Raw genomic sequence first — 18,876 nt, 5'->3', positions numbered from 1 at the left:
ACTTTTCCACAACAGCACAAACTGCAAGCCTAGATTAAACAATGTTTTTATAGATCTTAGTAAAATCTTGGTTGAAGATCTACTTAATTTTGGTAAGTATGGACTTTCTCATAGCCTGTTATGTGTATTATACACTTCCACAAAGGCAACAGGAAATCTGAATAATTCTCACATTCAGCAATTATATTGGAATCCCTTCCTAAACGCACAGAATGTTTGTTCTCCAAAATCTTACCCAGCTAGCAGCCAGACCTCAACAGGGAGGAAGACTAGGCACGAGAAGAAACTCAAGCTCTCATCCCATGAAAGGCAACAGGTATACCTGTTCTGGAATCCAGCTGGTTGTGGTTGCTGAATGCAAAACACCTGCCCTTGGCCAACAGACAGCTACACAGATAAGCACATTCTGGGTTTGAGTATCACTGACAGCAAACAAGAGATCAGCAAATATGGGAAAGCATACAGAAGGAAGGCACCCACAATGTCCTGATCCTCATTCCAGCTCATAGACTGACATTACTCTTTGTCATTTTTTCTTTCTTAATACAATCCTTACAGACTTTTTTCTTTGCCACTTGTGCATTGTTTACCATGTCTCCAAAACATTTTCTTTAGGATAAAACCATCACATAAGGCATCATTCCTGCTTTAAGGCTGCTAATATGCAAACCTCACCCAAAGATGGGCCACATACGTACTACTGAATAGTCTTCAGGGATGAAGACTGGTAATACTGAGAGAAGATGGCAGCTCTTCTCCAGATTGCGCCAAGAGAAGTTTGATGAGCAATGTGCCACTGCTTGTGCCCATGTATTTCTCTACAACATGCTTACACATACTATCATGCTTACAACATGCTTACCATACTATAGCTATCTCATGTCAGATTTCATTGTTCCAGCTGGTCAATATATCAGGCTGCATAGAATGTGTGAACACCCTTTGGATAAATTCTTCAGATGTTCCCAAATGCATCTGTACTCATTACAGATCTCTACTGAATATGGGAAAAGATGCCCATGTATTTCACGGCCCAGACACTACACCCTACACTCAAAGTAGTAGCCTAGCTTACGCCAGTAGCTTTTCAATGCTTGCTTCTTCCTAATAAAACCAGTGTAATCTTGTTTACTGGAACACTTACTAGAAGAGTGGACCCCAGCTACTGTGTGACTTCTCTAGATCAGAAACAACTTTCACTAGAGAGATGCATTATGATTCTTCTTTTCATTTGTGCGGAAAACAATAGGGTCCAGCATGGGTTTTTGCCTAGTTACAGAAAGTACTTTATGCTCATCAATTACTTCCTTAAAGTCATCTCACTATGAACTGTGCTTATCCCAGCCACTATGTCAATAATGTATTTATTCATTATTTTTGGTGGAAATTTGGAAGTGCGCATACAAACATGCCAAAATCATTATATAGCAATTAAAAGACTTATTTGGACAGTACAACACAGGAAAAAATATGGAAGAAAGCTACTGGTTCCAGTCCCACTGCCACGACTGTTAGAAGGTCCCTCCTGACTCATGTTTTTCTTTTTTTTTTTTGGCCTTACATAGGAATGTAGTGAAACAGGAGGAGCACACAGCACCAGGAAAGGCATCTGCTCTTACAGAGCAAATGAACTCGGGTCATCTTTGATTGTAGCACTGTTACAGCTCTTGTAATATTGTTTGTACTATAGCTATTTGTGCCTATATATACAAAAATAAAACACTATTAATATAAGCACAAAAAGTACCCTAAGTCAGTAGTAGTACATTTTGATATTACTTGATGAATATCTGCTATGCTTGTGACACATCCTTGCGGTTTACTAGTACTCAAGTGAGAAGCTACTTGTGTCTAGAGCTGCCTGTGATAATTTATTACTCCCCAGGGATAAGGGTGCTAAGCTTTCTTCAAACCACTTTTTCTTGGCACCAGCACTGAGCAATTAAAGCTAAGTCTCACACTTTGTCTTTTAAGGATGTGGCATGCTTATTACTTGTAACCAGAAAAGGACTCGTGTAATGATGCCTTAAAATCACTAGGTTCAGACAAAATGCCACAGCACTTAGTATAAATAAGAAACTTAAGTTGTAAGCAGTTTCCATCTCCACAGCATGAAAGTACAAAAGCCCCAGGCAGAAAAGTGTACTTTTCCTGTTCTCTCTTCTAGCAGGGCAAAGACACTAAGGAAATTACAATCTACAGTTGGGAAAATTTCCTACCAATGTTTTGCTTCTGTACTGAGAACTACTAGTTACGGACCTGCAAATTATTAATGTTCAATTACAGATATGAAGTGCTGTAAGTTGTGATATTGAGAATCACAAGAGTTCAAGAGTTGCTAATGAGAGCTTGTTTCAGTCTTGTAACTTGCTGAATTGCCATCTAGACCTTGAATTGTATATACCTAACATATAAATGCAAAACTCACAGCAACTTGAAAAAGACCTCAAAATGCCTAGAACTAAACAAAAACCTCAACAACCAACGGTGTGTATAACTGTAAATAGGAAATTGGTCTTGAGCTTTTGTAAAAAGTAGAAATGTAGTGCTGAACACGTAATGCTGTCAAGTAAAATATATTCATTGCATCAAATGAAGGATATGATAATTAACTAGCATTTTCCATAAATCTGAAAAGAAACACAATAGAAAATAAACAGCCAATAAAATAGGAACAGTTTTGCAAAAATAATTCAAGTCATTACTTGTGAAATACAAAATTATATTGGTCTTGTTAATCAGTTCAGAGTGTTGTATTAATGAATGAAAATTATTTCCTCGTAAGGTGCTACTTTTACAAGCTAGTTTCCTTTGCAGAGTCAACATATCTTAGTTCTAGACAATGAAAACAATGAAATGTATTTTCTATAATTAAAAAATTAAAGGTGTATACGGATTTGAACGGTTATAAAACTAGATGAAGAATTTGCAAACACTTTTTTTAAAAGGAAACAGTAAGTTTTAATACATCCTAGGTTCCCCTCATTCTGTTACGCAATGTATTATTGCAGCTACATGTAATAATGAGGTGATGAACTGTTTAGGAATTCTTCAATCAAATTTCTTGACTGATAGTAAATTCACAAGCAAAATTACTTGTTTCTAAATTGTAACATCAGATGAAAAAATTGTTTTTATGAAATGGTTATTATACTTCTTATCCTTTAAGAAAAGTAACAAATATTCGCCCAGACCTTTTATTTTGTTTTTTAAGAAATAAGAGCCACTAGGCAATGATATCCCTTGCAGATACAAACATTTGGGTAAGGAAAAAAGAAATCACAATGGCAAGTGCGTAGAGATAACCACTGAGACATGTCAAAAATGCTTCTACTAGCATCCAAGAGGATTAAAAAATGCTGAAGAAAGAACAGTGAAGGATGACAAAAAAACAAAAACAAAAAACAAGAAAAGGCTGACAACCTGACAACAAAGGAAGGACCCAAGAGGAACTTCTGTCCTAGGACATAAAAGCAGCAGCTATCTTGTTTTCATGATTTGCTTCAAAGAACTTTTTTTTTTTCCTGACCACATTCCAGATTATTACATAATTATACTGTATAAATTTTCTTTCCTTCAAATTAGAGTGGTCCCAACCACACTGCTAGAGCAATTGGAAGAGCTCCTGGAATTGGTAGTCTCCCAGAACGCTGCAGACACTCCTCTGCTCCACGTTAAGGTTCCAGCTCATTCCCTCTGAGCACTTAGAGCTTTGGAAATCCCCAGCACAGAGAGCTGCTTTGGAAGCTGCTGAATTTGTGCTCAGAGGGTATGAAACTCCCCTCAGGAGAAATGCAGTTCTTTCCCTCCCCAAGGACTCTCAGGCAAGATCCCACCTGCACTCAACATGGGTGCCACCAGGGTAGTGCTGGGCATTTTTGACAGCTTTAGCTGAAGTTTTGAATCAGAAGCTAAAATGCTGACTTTTTCCCAGCACATCTATCCTCTTTTTATCCATAGTCCATCCATTTATCATTCAGCTCAAATGTAGGAATAAATGTGCCACCCCCCACTGCAATTGCCTCTTGATGCCACTCTAATGCTGCCATCCTTCCACCTACAAAAAAAGTTTTCTTTAACATGCAGCGATACTGTTGATTCCTACTTGCTGATTACCTGTCACTTCTTCAACAAAAACATTATCTAGTGAGACTACCTGAACACGAAACACTACAGAGAACACAGATCCTCTAACTGCTTTCAATAATCCCTTTATGTCATTAATCTCTCCAGAGAAATCTGTGATTCCAAAGGTGATTTTTGTCTGGTAAAAACCTCACTTTCAATATATCATCTAACAATACCACAAGATTATGGGGGGAAAACAAGTTTGTATTTCTAAAAATACATGGGGGGAAAATATTTTTATTTCTAAAACATTTACTTCTATAGTAATCATTATCATCAGACATTTAAAAGCCACCCATATATGCAATACTATACATTATCAACAGAAATACAAAACTGTATGAACTAGAAATAAAAGAGAAAGAAAATGGTTGGAGAATAGCAAAAATTGAGATGTTAACTTCTGCACAGTGAGCATAAAGAGCTACTTGATATCAAGCTTGCACATGAAAAGACTGTGACATTTAAGGTTAAGTGGGAGCAGACTGTGAAGTCTGAAATCAGCTGTTCTTTATAGCAAAAGTGGCCACATTTCTGAAAATTAGTGCTATTATCAGTACCAACATCTCCTTCATTTCTGCTTTTAATCCTCTTGTAAGGATATGAAGGCATACAAGAATACCTGAGTTCCCCGGGGTAGGACAAGAACTCCAGCACCCCAAAGGTTAACAGTATTCTGCACTGTTAAAACCACCTGAGATTGATAGTTGCCCATATCTTTATCTTCCATTGCCTCCTCTGCTACTGCGAGCTCCCCCAATAATCACAGCAACCAAGAGAAAAGTCAGCTGCTTTTCTTTTTGATCATTTTTTATCCCTTCTAACAGCTTTCGTGCCATGGGTGTAAGTGGGATCAGAAGCAGACAGGATGTTAGTTTCAATTCCCAATTATAAAGGAGCTATACTTTTTGTATGTGATCCTGTTTGTGTGTTGCTAACCTTTCTGCAGATGGCTGGAATGCACACAGAACAGAAGGGTTAAAGAAAATTCTGAGGACTGAGTAGGGATTAGAAATACTTTTTGTTTGTTTGTGTCAGAAAACATGCGCGCTGCACAGCATCCTATTTCTTTAATGGGAATACACTAATATTAAAGAAGAAATATGACATGGCTATTATAATTATGCAAAACTGTAATTGGCATTTATTGCATGGGGCTTCAGAGGGATAGGAACATGGGAAGGAAAGACGATTTTTTCATTAAATAGCTGCCCCAAGGCAGATACATTCTGAACACCTTTTCATGAGATGTACCTGTCCCACAGAGAAAACAACAAAGAGAATGAGGAGGAGGAGGAGGCAGGAAGCCCAAGCAAGGAGAGAATAATATGAAAAGAGCCCACTAAAAGAGAAAGGAGGAAGTGGGAGTGAGAAAAAAAAAGGCTTCAAAGGAGATGAGGCAAAAGGAGAGAAAGAATTAAAGGAGCATACTTAAAGGGTGAGAAGAACTTAAGACAGTGCAAGAGAAAAAAAATTTCCAAAGAGGTGGAAGGAAAAAGCAAAAAAAAAAAAATCTCATCCATGCATCCTTATCACTTCAGGGAGCAAAAGCTCACATCTGTTTGCATCTGTTGTATCACACTTCTGCCTCAGTGCTCAGAAACCACTCAAGAGAGTTAACAAGAGAAGTCATCAGGGACTGAGCTGGAGAACTGGAGTAAGGACATCTCTGCTTTCTCATCTACATGTGCATACCTGCTCCCTGCTAAACCTCAGCAGCTACAAGGATTTAACACCACACACAGCCTGGAGGGAACACCCCCTTGCTTAAGCTATTTCAAGATGAGTGGTAGTATCAGAGGAAACCATCCCTGACCAGCTTCATTCACTGCTGGTGGAAAAAGGGATTCGTGCCTGGCTCTCCATAAAAGATGTAAACATTTGACAACACCAGAAATTGATACGGGGTGGTGGATGAGCACTCCATTATTCATTCATTTATTTTTCCCACTGGGGAGCCATGCTTACGACGCCTGCTGACACTCGACAGCAGGAAACGAGCAGTGGAAACCATCATTCATGCTATGGTAAACAATGAATATACCAAGAAAAAGGGATCTAATTTTCTAGTGCCTTTTGTGGATTCAAAATTAGAGGCTTTGATGCATCACCACTTGGCTTCCCTCACATATCATAGTCACTGCTAACAGACATATAGGCAAGAGGCAACTTCCTTCCCTCCAGAGGTTTACACAGAGGAGAGCAAACAGCACATGACTCTAGGATTATTAACCTACAAAGCAGCAGCAGAGCTTTGCTCTTGGAGGAAAAAATGATGGCAAAGCAGCTGTCTGATACTTATCTCAGCAGCAAGCGTGCTTTTGACTAGAGGAAAAACTGGACTTGCAATACTTCTTTTCCCTTTGCTACTCAATGTTTCTCCCGAGGTACCAAACAGAAGCAGAGAGGTATTGACAAGGCAGTGAAAAAGCACCACATCCTAAAGTTCCTGCATTTCATAACTCTTACAAGTTTTTCCTAAAGGCCTTCTGCAGATGCTATCCAATTGTTCAAGTCTGTATCAATGAGAGTATACTCCTTCTCATGTTTCTGTAAGTATGTTTTAAGATCTGCTGTAATCATCAGAATACAGTAACAGGAATGTAAGCATATGGTAATCACAACTCAATTCTGCTGGGATTTGTGCATTTGCACTTGTGTGAAGTGAGAGTCAAATATCACTACGATAAAAAGGTTAGCACATTGATTATAGTCTAATTACTATTCACATGATTTTACAATTTCTGGTCAATATAAGACAAAAAACTCTACATTAATAACCACATACAAAAAAGCTAAAAACAAGCCATCTTTTAATCTTTCTATTCATTTTGCTCCTGCCTGTGTATTTATTGAACTTGCAGTGAAAGCAGCATCATCTCCATAACACTTCTCAAACACACATGTAAACATGTTCTTATTTAAAACTGCAGGTGCAAAATTCATAGTCACTGGCTGTTCCTTTAACATACAACAAAACAGATTAAATATGGTGCAGAACACCACATGAGAAAAACAACGTTACTATAGCATGTAGAATATACGTTAGCTTCTCCAACTTGCTCAGCACACAGCTAGTACAACAGGATTCCTTAGCCCTAGAGACACAGAGTGAAGGCACTGAAGTTTAAGCATTTTCATTCTTCACAAGCTTGCATTTTAACTGACTTACTTTAAGGAACATTCCATACACAAGTAGGAAAAAGACCCTGACCTGCTGTGGTCAAATGCATACAAAAATAAGGTAGCAAACCAAAGCAGCCTCCACAAGTTATGATCAAATCCAAACATAAATTTCATTAATACCGATTTTGATCTGAGTATTACTAGCAATAAAGCATCTGGATGACTTGGATAGGCTATACTGTTTTACTTAGATGTTATTCCGCTGGTTTCCCTCTTCAGTACCAACCATTTTCATGCCTGGCTAACAACACAAATAGCTGTAGAGAGGAAGGAAGAATTTCCCTCTGAGGCTCCCAGCAAAGCCAGTATACTGGCTGAGCTCAGCCCTGCCCAGGAATGTCCCGCAGGGCCTCCCGGGCCAGAGGGCTCACAAAGCAGATTACTATAAAGGACTTTTTGGAAGCTAGAAATGAGTTTTAAAAATACCTAACCAGTCCTCCCTCCCTGCCTCTGGGTTTGCTGGTTTGCACAATGGCCAGAATTTACTACAATTACTGGAGGCAACACACACTTTTAAATACAAGACTTGATTCAAGGAAGAAATAATGTGACTTGAATTTGGAAGAGATCCCTATGTGATGCCCTGAAGCGTTCCAATGACAATTATTTTGAGTTATTCATACAAAACTGTAAACAAAAACAAAAATATACCATGTTACAAACCACTGATTTAAGTCCTTAAGGAAATGGACCAGGAAGGGCATCAGAACAAAAATACTGCAGCAAATCTTAAAAACTACAGATTGTAGGGCATAAGTAACAACTTCGTATTTTTATCTCCTTAAGAAATGCACCACGAAGAAGATTATCTTTGAATTATCCAGGTAAACATGCTAAAAAAAAAAAAAAAAAAAAAAAGACACGTCCAGAGATACAAGACATCAAAGGACTTGGAAATTGAAGCTTAAAGGGAACCAATTATTTCTTCCTCTGGTGAATCCTTTTTGTGTGGGCACTATTTTATCTTTGAATGTCAAAAAGATTAAAATGGTGAAGTTTATTTCTCAGTACCAGTAGAAAATAACTATTAAGTTAATGAATCATTGAAAATCCAGATCTCTGGACACCTGCAGCAAGCTCAGATCTACAAGTAACTTTTTTTTTTTTTTTTTTTTTTTTTTTAAATCACCCCCATCTAGAGTGCCTACATCAGAAACGGCTGAAGGAAGTTAAGCTACACAAGTGTGAATTTCATTAAGTGTGTAGCTTCCACTTTGCTATATAGTTTTGGCCAGTGAAATCAAGTTAAGTACTTAGCTCCAAAACTCCATGTTGCACATCTCATCCCAGCAGCAATTACAGCAAGTGTCCAGCTGTAAAAACCCAATGGAGTTACTGTGCAGATTCAGAGAATCAAAAGCTGTATTCATTAGAAGTGCTTCACTTGCTTTCCAGTGCTTTCACTTGCTTCTAGTACAAGCATGCAGAGGGAGAGGAGTACAAGGTCAGTCCTGTTCTTGGCTTTCCCCCCCAACTCAGTAGAGGGCAATCCTCCACAATGTTACCCAGAAACTCAAGATTACCACTGATGCTATCTTATACTGCTCCTGAACACAGTGCAGGATATTTTACTGAGGAGAAAGAAAGGTGCCCACGACCAAAATACCCCTGGCTTTTAGAATTAAGAATGACCAAAACACATCTCCTTACACCAATTGTGAGAAACAAAACCAAGAGAAAGCTTAAGCCTTCTTTGAAACTTTCTGATTTAATTACAAGAATCAAATGACAGCAGCTGACACTTTTACTCAGAGATTGCCAAGCCAGCCTTCTGAATATTCAGCTATCATAACATATGGTTTCATGGAAATAAATTCCATTTTATGTTGTTATGTTGTTTGCAGGGGTACTGTACTGTTAAATTAAAGCTTTAAGAAAAGAGTGTGAAATAATATCTTAAAGAATATTTCACGTGCAGTCTCCAGGTTATGGCAACAATGGGGTAAGTTCACAGCTATTACTGCAAAACAGACTATATCAATGCAAAGATAAGTTAGGCTGATGGTAGGATTCACCGTAACCATCTCTTCCTTTTTATTTGCAATTACTCTGCACTCACAGTATTTCTGAATGGAACTTTTTTTTTTTTTTTTTTAATTTAACTACATCAAGTTGTCCCAATACATACATAGAACTCTTTTTCACTCAGTATGATGCTGCTAACTCTTAGAGGATTTATATGCTAGAGAAAAGCAATGAAGAGGCAAATTAATTCAGTTTTCTCTAACTGTAGTAGAGGAAGGGACACCATTGTAAACAGACAGTATTCCCTGAGAGAACACGTTTAGTCCTTTGTACTAAATGATCAACAGCTTAGCAGAAAGAAACATCCTTGTCTTATTTTTTTTTTTTTTCCTCTGGCTCAGACGATGTATCTCATACCTACGAATTCTAATGATTAAAAAATTCTACCAATTACTTTGCTACATTCCACTATGCATAGTCAAGTATGTAATGCAATAAACTATGCCTGAATGGTCTGTTTACCCCACAGCAAGTTACAAGGAAAACTCTTTCCACTTAAAGGACTTGTCTCTTTGGAATGCACAGGCTGGCAAAAAGCCAGGGGAAGCTGGTGCTTAAGCAACCAAGACTGAGCAGTGCCTGTGTGCATTGCAATCTCAGCCAACCGCAGTAAATGTTATTGGAGTTTTTGTGCTGTAAAATTGCTGCTTTCATGCCCACTGCATCTGACAATAGGAATCCTTGGCCTTAGATGAGAGAGGAAGGCTGATGCGCCTTCTAGTCAGATCTCTGCATCCTTGAAAAGAAGGGTTACTGCTCCTGTGTACTCCTAATGGGTTAGTGACAAAGAAATTCATGTCATTGCTATGTCCAGACACAAAAAGATACTAAATGGAGAAGCCTTTTCTATGAGAAGTATAAGAGCAGAGGAATTATGCTTTAAGGGCAGTCCTGAAGCTTTTAAAATTATTGATTATACTTAAAAAGATAAAGGATATTCAGAGCTTTAGCCTTATACTTTTCAAAGCAACTCAGAGATAAGCTCTGTTCGGATTTCACAATCATCTATTTATTGTTTGCTTACTGATTCATGTAAAATCCTCAATATTTCTCCTGTGAAGGACTGTGTCAAGCATCTGCCAATAGAATTTGCCAGAGTCCTTCTCATTCCCAATGAGCAGCATGTTCAAAGTGCCCAATCATCATCCTTCACCTTAGAGCTAGTAAGAATAGAGTTCAAATGGAAATAAAAACCCTACAAGGAAATTTTTTTCATTTTTAAATTTTTATCTAATGCTTTTCTTCCCCTTTTCTTTTTTGCTGTGGGGACATCTATAGAATAAAACACATGCTGCAGTTGCATTACAATCATTTGGTTCCTGTAATACTTCCCAATTATCCCAGATGACTTCCATTTCCTCAAAAAGCAACCTGGAATTCCTCAGAAACAGTCAGGAATCAGTATTCATCAGAACTAAAGCATAAATTAGGTACTTTACACATTTTGCACAGCTCTTTTTCTTCAATGGTAACAAAAGACTCCGTTCCATTTGAAGGGTTTTCTGCAATCAGTAGGACTGGGTAGTAAAGTACATGATGTCCTATAAGTTACACCCTATACCGAGCTGGTAAACATTTGGTGCTTTCCAAAGCACCGACTCCTTACAGTCAATAACTATGATTACATAAACTAATTTTAATCCAGCTAAAAAGAACAAAGAATTAAATGAATGACGATGTTTTCTCATATCAGGAAAAAGTGAATGAATAAAAACAAACACCATCACTCCAAAACAGAAGCGGCCTAAGAAATTAGATGACAAAATCACTTCTCTACCCTCCTTTCACAAAATAAAGTTCTGAGATTTTTTGTAAATTAAATTCACTGGGGGTTTCTGGGAGAGCTTCTGAGTTCTGAAAGTTATCCAGTTCATGAAGTTGCCACTCAATGGCAAACAAACTTGAGCATGTGCAAGATTGGCAAGTGTTATCTTAAATGAGATGCCTGGTTTTCTTTACATTTTCTGTAGTGCAGCATTGAGATAAAACATTAGATCTTTCTCCAAAATAGGACCATGAAAAATCTTAAGTAGAAACTTAGTGCAGCGATGCAAGTTGTCTGCATCCAATCCTGACCACACCCAGGTTATTTGCTGCAAACCTGTGCACTGCTTGACCCTCTAGGTAACTCACAGGGGCTGCAAGTCAGCCTCAGCAGCTGGGTGAACTCCTCAGCTTCGTAATTTATTATGAAAACAAATTTCCTTTGCGACTATTTCCTTCTCCTTTTACCTCCTGTATTATAAATTAACTTCTCCTGTAAATCTGTTAGAGCCTACTTTTCCCCACAAGAACAATCCATCCTCACTCCTGCCTGTGACTTCAGGGCTCTCCCATTAGCAAGCTACAAGTAAATTTAAATTCAAGCTCCTTATCTTGCAATTAGGAATGCCTGTAATCAAGATAGTCAAAGGAAACAATCTGTGTGCAAGCATTAGCAAGAAGGGAAGGAATGCATTGTTGACTCCCAGGTACAAGTTTGTTCAGTTTAAGCCACCTGACATTTGCAAACAGCCACCCCTCTTTCCCCCAGCTCATTAAGACTATATTCTGTATTGATATTATACTTTGTTTCAGAATGAATTTCTCTTCACAGATTTTCCTGCGTGACTTTTTATATGATGTACAACGGGGGAAGGAGGAGGAGGGGAGATGTCTCTGTATCAGATCATCTCTGCAGTACGATGCACAGTTGGCAGGTTGTCCCATCTGGCATGCTTTTGAGTGTAAGACAGATAATTCGTCAATTGGAATCCTTTGATTTGTGAAGAGGCCGAAGTCATCATTGGAAAGATATTTTGCAGCTAATGATACAGGAGGTGTGGGGGAGACTGTTCTTTGAAAGCTATAAAGGCCAAAATCTGAGGAGAAATAATTGGTCTCGGCTCTTCTACTAAGTAACAGAGATCGAAAACTACAAAAATCTTTAAGAGAAACACATGACTTACAACAATCAGATATGAGATCTAATTGCCCACCACTTTGCAAAATTTGATTTTGGAGGAGCGAGGGTGAGATTGGGGAACTTTAATTTGCTCTTGGCAAGCAGAATGAATGCTTAATTAAACCGAACAAATGTACATTTTTGTACATTAAGGGAACAATGTCGACAGAAGTTTGGCTTAAAAACCAAAGAAAAAGGATAAAAAGATGGATTCATGAGACTGAAATCAAATATCAAAAAGGGATCAAAAATAAATTGGTTAGCAGTCATGACTTTTTTTTTTTTTTTTTTTTTTTTTTTTTTAAGTTTTAAAAACAGCTATATTTGCCTGGAGCATATGGAACAGATAAATTTGTCGATCTTTACCTAAAGGATATTGGCCTCCCTGCACTATCTGATTTTTGAATATAAGAGATTAAATGCTTCTGCAGCTACTGAGGAAGCGCTGCAAGCATCACTACACACTAGTTGGAAAGTAACAGTCTCCGGCCTCAGAAAAAAAGTCAGCATCTATTTTTATAGAATGAACTTACTCCATATACACTGAAAGCTTGTCAAATAGCTTTACTCAGCATCACAAGCATTTTGGGGATCAAATACATTTGCTTACTAAGTATTCTTATGAGCATGTACATGCCCAGAAGACATTTGTCAGTTTTCATTCAGAATAGACAGCCTTATTTTGTCATTTTGCAGGACATAAGATATTTCAGCGAGTGGGAAGGGAAAGCAGCTGTTTTGCAGTACAGGAATACAGGACAAATGGCAGTTTTCTGTCAAACGTAAACAGACAATGCATGTGCACTGCTAATGAAGCAGACATTACAGCTTAGTGTGATAATCTCCGTAATAAGCTACGAAGTCATGTATAGCTGATTTGAAACACACAGACAGGAGCTCTAGGAGGTTATCCAAGTCTGCCTTTTTCTGGGCAAAGGCAATCTCATGTGCATGATTCTGACCTTTTTATTTATTTTAATTTGATGTTACAGGTGACAGAGCTTCTACGATTTCTCTGGAGACAGCCTTTGACATCATAATACAGTTCAGTAGTAGATAGTTTTTCCTGACACTTTGTTGAATCCTTCCTCTCTTTATTTTCATTCTATTGCTTTTAATTATATCTGTGTGGTACGTAAAATGCTTCCTTCCATGCTGAGTTGCTGGTTTCCATCAGCACTTAATTAGCCTTTAGACTACGTGATGAGTAGAAGTTTTGTTCTCTTACCTTTTCCCATATATTAAGTTTTGTTCTCTTACGTATTCTCATATATTATTATCTCCACCCTCTTAAATGTTTTCCCTCTGATTTATCTGAACAGCAGACTAGCCAGCAATAATATCATAATAAGAGAAATTGACAGTAATTTTAAAAAAGCAAGATGCCCCAGATCAGAATATATACTCCACTGATGTTATACCGACAATTCTCTCTTTTCCAATGCATTTGCATGCCTGGCTCAATCTGTATTTGTTAGTCAGACCACACTGCAAATTTATGTCTGATTTGCTGTTCAGTGTTACTAAAAATCTCCAGGACCATTTTTCCTCTTCTGCCCCCCCCCCCGAATGTTCTACATCTCAGGCCAGTTTAAAATTTTCAGTTCTAACATCACCTTATTAGTTTCTGGCTATACAATTAACGATCTTTCCTTGTCCTTTCCTATTAACTTTTTGTCCCCAATTGGTACTCAGAACTCTCACTATTTAGTATCGCTGGGAAACTTTATTAGTGCCATTTTTACTCCTTCACATAATTAACGATGATGTTAAATAAAACCAAGATTATAGCATATCCCCATGATGTGCTTTAACACAACTCCTAGTTTGATCTATTATTCTTAATTTATTATCAGACACTACTTCAAACCAAATGGGACTGAATTCATTTTTTAAAGCAAGATGTCTTTGGACCAGTGTCAGACCTGAAGACAAATTATGTGTACTGATACAACAATGACAAAATTTATCATGACTTACAAGATAAGAAAAAAAAGAAAAAAGAAAAAAAAAAAAAAAGATTAATTCAATGAACAATGCTTAAGATGACAATGAAAGGAAGGGGCACCTAGGGAGTTTTCATGAAATTTACATGGACTGTGAGTTCTTTGAATGATAGAAGGAAAAAGCAGCAAACATACACATCAGCAGAAATGCCCAAACAGCTTTTAAGCATTTGATCCTACCCCACCCTGTCTGCACCTCCTTCTCATCCAGCATTTTTCTCCCTCCTTTTCTTCTTCAATAATCAGAACAAAATTGCTCTTTATTACATGGCAGACAACTGCCTGGTCACTCAGTTTTAGTTCAATATTACGTGTGGCTTCCCTTCTGGAAAAACTACAGCAAGGAAAGTTCAGAATGAGAGCTAGGCAGTCTTTCGCAGACACTTAAACAAGACTGCCAGTAAGTGCAGAGACCAACGCCCATGAGGTCCTTCTAAGATGTTGAGATGACTTACTTTACTGTGGCTCTTAACATTCATAACAACAGGTTATCTCCAACCTTCTTGGGAAGTAGCACAGGTACAGAGGAGAACCCACACTGTCCCTTGCTTTTGGTGTAAAACAGGAGGTCTTTCTGTTCTCTCAAGAGAAACTACAAGAACTGTAAGATTGGAAGAGCTGTCTTAAGTCCACCATTAACTTTTAACACACATTCCCACATTTACTGTTCAATTCCATTTGTTTCTAGTGAGAAGAACAAGTTAGAAGTTGGAGGATATGGAAACTACAGATTGCTTAGTCACAGTGGTATATATTATCTGAGATATCTTGGCAGAAAAATAAAGCATGATAGTTGAAGGGTAGATTTGAGCAAAACTAAAAATACCCGTTTCAAAGAATCAAAGAATTGCAGGGGTTAGAAGTGACCTCAAGAGATGATCGAGTCCAATACCCCAACATCTATGCTTTGTGTGTACCTTCATAATCTCTCTCACGCTTGAGCATTTGGTCTGCATTCTCTCAGCAGCCTGCAGCAAAGCTAAACATTTTCACTTTGAATTTTTGATATTGTAGTATGAGAAAAACAATAGGCAATTTCAGTATGACAGATACGTTTACATAGCCTCTCCCACCAAATTCTAATGCGTCACCATGAACGAAAGTTCTCAGATTACCAGAACTATACAATAGAGCATTTGATGTCTGCAGTTACTGATAATGAACACTGAGATCTCCAAATATGAATATTTTTTGTTCCTAAATCAGTAGACCAATAGGCTGACTGGTGGGACAGAACCAGTAGAGTAAGACTGAACTGCACAGTGGAGAAAAGGAACAACAAAAAAATCTAGGAAACTGAAAGCTCTCAAATTTGTATTCTCCTGAATTTCACACCTGTTAAAGCACCTCTTTAAGAGAAATCAAATGCTTCCTAGCAAACTGTGCACAACAGTCCTTGTCTGACATGAATTTCTAAAGCTACTAGCAGTACCTTCCATTAAGACCACTTCTTGTGAGCATCCAACAGATGGATTTTAATAATTCTCACTTCCTTTCTTCCCAAAGCTAATCCGTGTTGGTAAACAAAAGAAACCCAAATGTGTAGATTAACAGAACTCTAACCACAATCAAATCCTTTAAATTTTAAGGATGTTGCTATATTCAACAAATCAACTCAGACTAAAAGAAAACAAATAGATGTTTGCACAGGCTGAAGAGAAAGTAATTTAACTTGTACTCACAAAAAGTCAATATAACTGAAAACGGTAATAGAATTATTCTCTGCCAGCACCTTTTCTATCCCAAATGCTTTGAAAATGCTTTCCCTAGCTAAAATACCTAACAAAATTATCCAAAAATATAACACTTGAGTTATAGTGTCATCCATTAAAATCACGTAGAATGGAAGGTTACTTTGTATTTAGATGCATTAAAATAAGATTGGTGAAAAAAATGACATTCTTCTTTGAGAGGAATATCCTATTTATGCTGTATTAGCATTTTAGCTGAAGAAAATACACTAAGAGAGTACCAAGGGCCACAATTAAACAACTTTTATTTTCTAGTGCAGATCTGGAGAGATCTATCTACTAGTAAAAAAAAAAGCTATGCAACTATGCAAATCACTAAGTAGAAGTTATGAGTAGCATAGAAACAATTAGCTTGATTACTAAATTCAACCACTGTCTTTTTTTCTCCTCCACAAAGAACACCATTTTTTCCATCTAATAAGTCAGCAGCATAAGATGTAAAAAACAACATGAATCAAGCAAGTAGATTTCCCAAGCAATATTCACATACATGCTGGATGAAAGCATCCTGTTCCTTAAGAAATGCAATCCCTGATCCTGCTGCTGAGTGACTCATAGCAAACCATCTATGGTCTTCTCATCTTCCAGCAAAAAGAAAAAAAGCAGCAATACTTGAATTTCGTCAATTACTGACATAGTAACTGCATTCAGCAAGTTCAAGCACTTCTAAAAACAAGTCTGATCTTGGGAAGAGGAAAGTAAGTTCATTAACTGTATTATATGACTGCCAGCAATACTAGATTATGAGTGTATGTGTATCACTGATTCCACTCTTTGACAGCATGAAGCAGAAACTGCAAGCACTTCCATTGGACATAACACGGGAAAGGGGTGAATTACAGACATCAGAAGATAGAGGAGAAAGGGAAGCACAGAGGAAAGAGAGAAGGTAAGAGAAAAATAAACTTTTAGAGCATGCTGGTTGTCCCTTCTGGCTAGCCACAGTCTTACCAAAGACGACTCTCTTAATGTACACTATGGCGTTAACTCTTGCCCTGTCAAAAAATAAAAACCAAACAACTTTGTTTTGCTCAGCTGAGGGGCCAAGATTTGACTTGCTGTGGGATAGCTGAACTTATTTTGGCTGGGATGTTATTGATTGCAGAACATTCCTCAAGGTTGACCAACCCGCACTGACAAGCAATTCCCAAAAGTTTCAGAAACAGCAAAGTGCCAAAACCTAGAGGACTGATGAATACTTAGTACTTACTTGATCCAATGACTTTAAGAGGCTAGGAGAGCTAAAAATTTCATCCCAAACATCCAAAATTCTTAGCAGCTTTCTCTTGCTACTGCATATTTCATTTGCAAAGGAGGGGGGTTGATGGATAAGACAGCAATCTAAATGTATTGACTTACTGAACTAAATCAGTCTACCTTTTGGATAATGCATATATTATCTAACAAATACCACATTCATTGACAGAAAAGAAATGAGACACCTGCATTACATAACCTGCATTATGTATTACCATGCTTTTGAGAAGTCCTCATAGATTAAAAATGGAATGAGTTGAAAATGCAAAAATAAACCTGTAATGCTCACTTTTCAAGAATTTAAGCTCCTACCACTACAATCTCAACTCGTCTTTTAAAGCATGATGTCTTTTCAAAATAAAAACTGTCAAATCCATGTGCGCAACTACTCTTAGAAGATTAGTTGAGACATAACAGTAAAGCAGCACTTGTAGTTAGGAAAACCGTTTCACTCCGCAAAATAATTCTGTCCAACAAATCAATTTGCAATCTGTAGGCAAAATATTTCTCCAAACCCCCTCTAGTGACTGATATGTAGGATGGTTCATTGCAATCAAAAAACAGAAATGGCTCCATGAAACCAAAAATTCTTGTTCCAGACTTTGTCGATCAACCCCAAGAAAGCTTATTCAATCATACAACAACCAAAAAAGGAACCATGTGCCTTTTTTTTTTTTTTTTTAAACATTTAGAAAGATAGATAAAAGGTCAAGATTCTTTTTCCTACAGCAAGACATATAAGCAAGTACAATGTTGTGTTTCATTCTCATCTCTCTCCCAGAGGTTGTTCATACTAGTTGGGAGGATAAGAGCCACAGTAACATGCACTTCGGAGCTGTTTCTTCTTTGACCACACAGCTTTCTTCCACTACAGCTGTTTCCCTAACCTGTAGTGCCCTATCCAGAAACATAAATCCTTTTCTCCCACCTATGGGGAAACTAAAGCAGCAACTGGAACCTTTTAAACTTGATGAGGTAGTAGAAGATACACTTTACATTTAAAAGTTACAGTTTAACAAACTTCATCATACCCTTCAAAATATATAAGTAAAGCCTAGTCGCTTGCAACAAACTGCATTACATAAGAAATCATCAATAGCTACTGCTTCATATGAGTACTGCATTCTAAAATAACTTAAATGGTCTTCAATACACTGAGTTTCTACTCTTGCTTATGCTACAGTACTTTTGAAGTAGAAACATCATTTGCTAAATTTCAAGTAAAATCAATATAAAATATGAAGTTATTTAGATACTTTAATTTTACCAGGCAATGTTGTAAGAGGATGGAAAATAAAAGGGTACTCAAACTATGGACAAAGCGTCCTCTTCTTACCATGACCTGGGACAGACACTGAAACAGTACCGGTCTGTACTAGAAAAGAGCTGGTAGTATAGTCCTCATCTGTATCAGAGTCCTGAACTGGCTGGTTGGCATTATTACTTAATAACCACCTCTGGTTGTCATGGAGATTGGGTGATGGAGGAGGGGAGTGTAAATGTTCAGTAACTGATGGACTAGATGAGGAGGATGGCATGGGAGGACCTACGGGAAAAAAAAAATTAAAAAATGGGTCAA

The 18,876-nt window shown here is 37.6% G+C and overlaps 1 protein-coding gene across 18 annotated transcripts in view; it reads right to left on the bottom strand.

Moving 5' to 3' along the window:
* TENM3 (teneurin transmembrane protein 3) overlaps positions 1-18,876 on the bottom strand; it is a 696,676-nt gene that overhangs the window by 150,225 nt on the left and 527,575 nt on the right. For 10 of the 18 annotated variants that reach the window (XM_052683284.1, XM_052683286.1, XM_052683287.1 and 7 more), the window contains one exon: positions 18,634-18,843. The exons of 7 other annotated variants lie outside the window; for them this stretch is intronic. In XM_052683284.1, the coding sequence (XP_052539244.1) occupies positions 18,634-18,843 (210 nt within the window). Of the gene's footprint in view, positions 1-18,633; positions 18,844-18,876 lie in introns of those variants that run through there. One more of the 18 variants, XM_052683302.1, reaches the window with a different exon arrangement.

Source organism: Tympanuchus pallidicinctus, unplaced genomic scaffold, assembly GCF_026119805.1.
Source record: "Tympanuchus pallidicinctus isolate F22 unplaced genomic scaffold, pur_lepc_1.0 scaffold2, whole genome shotgun sequence".
Taxonomy (NCBI): domain Eukaryota; kingdom Metazoa; phylum Chordata; class Aves; order Galliformes; family Phasianidae; genus Tympanuchus; species Tympanuchus pallidicinctus.
This window is presented reverse-complemented; position numbering and strand designations above follow the sequence as displayed.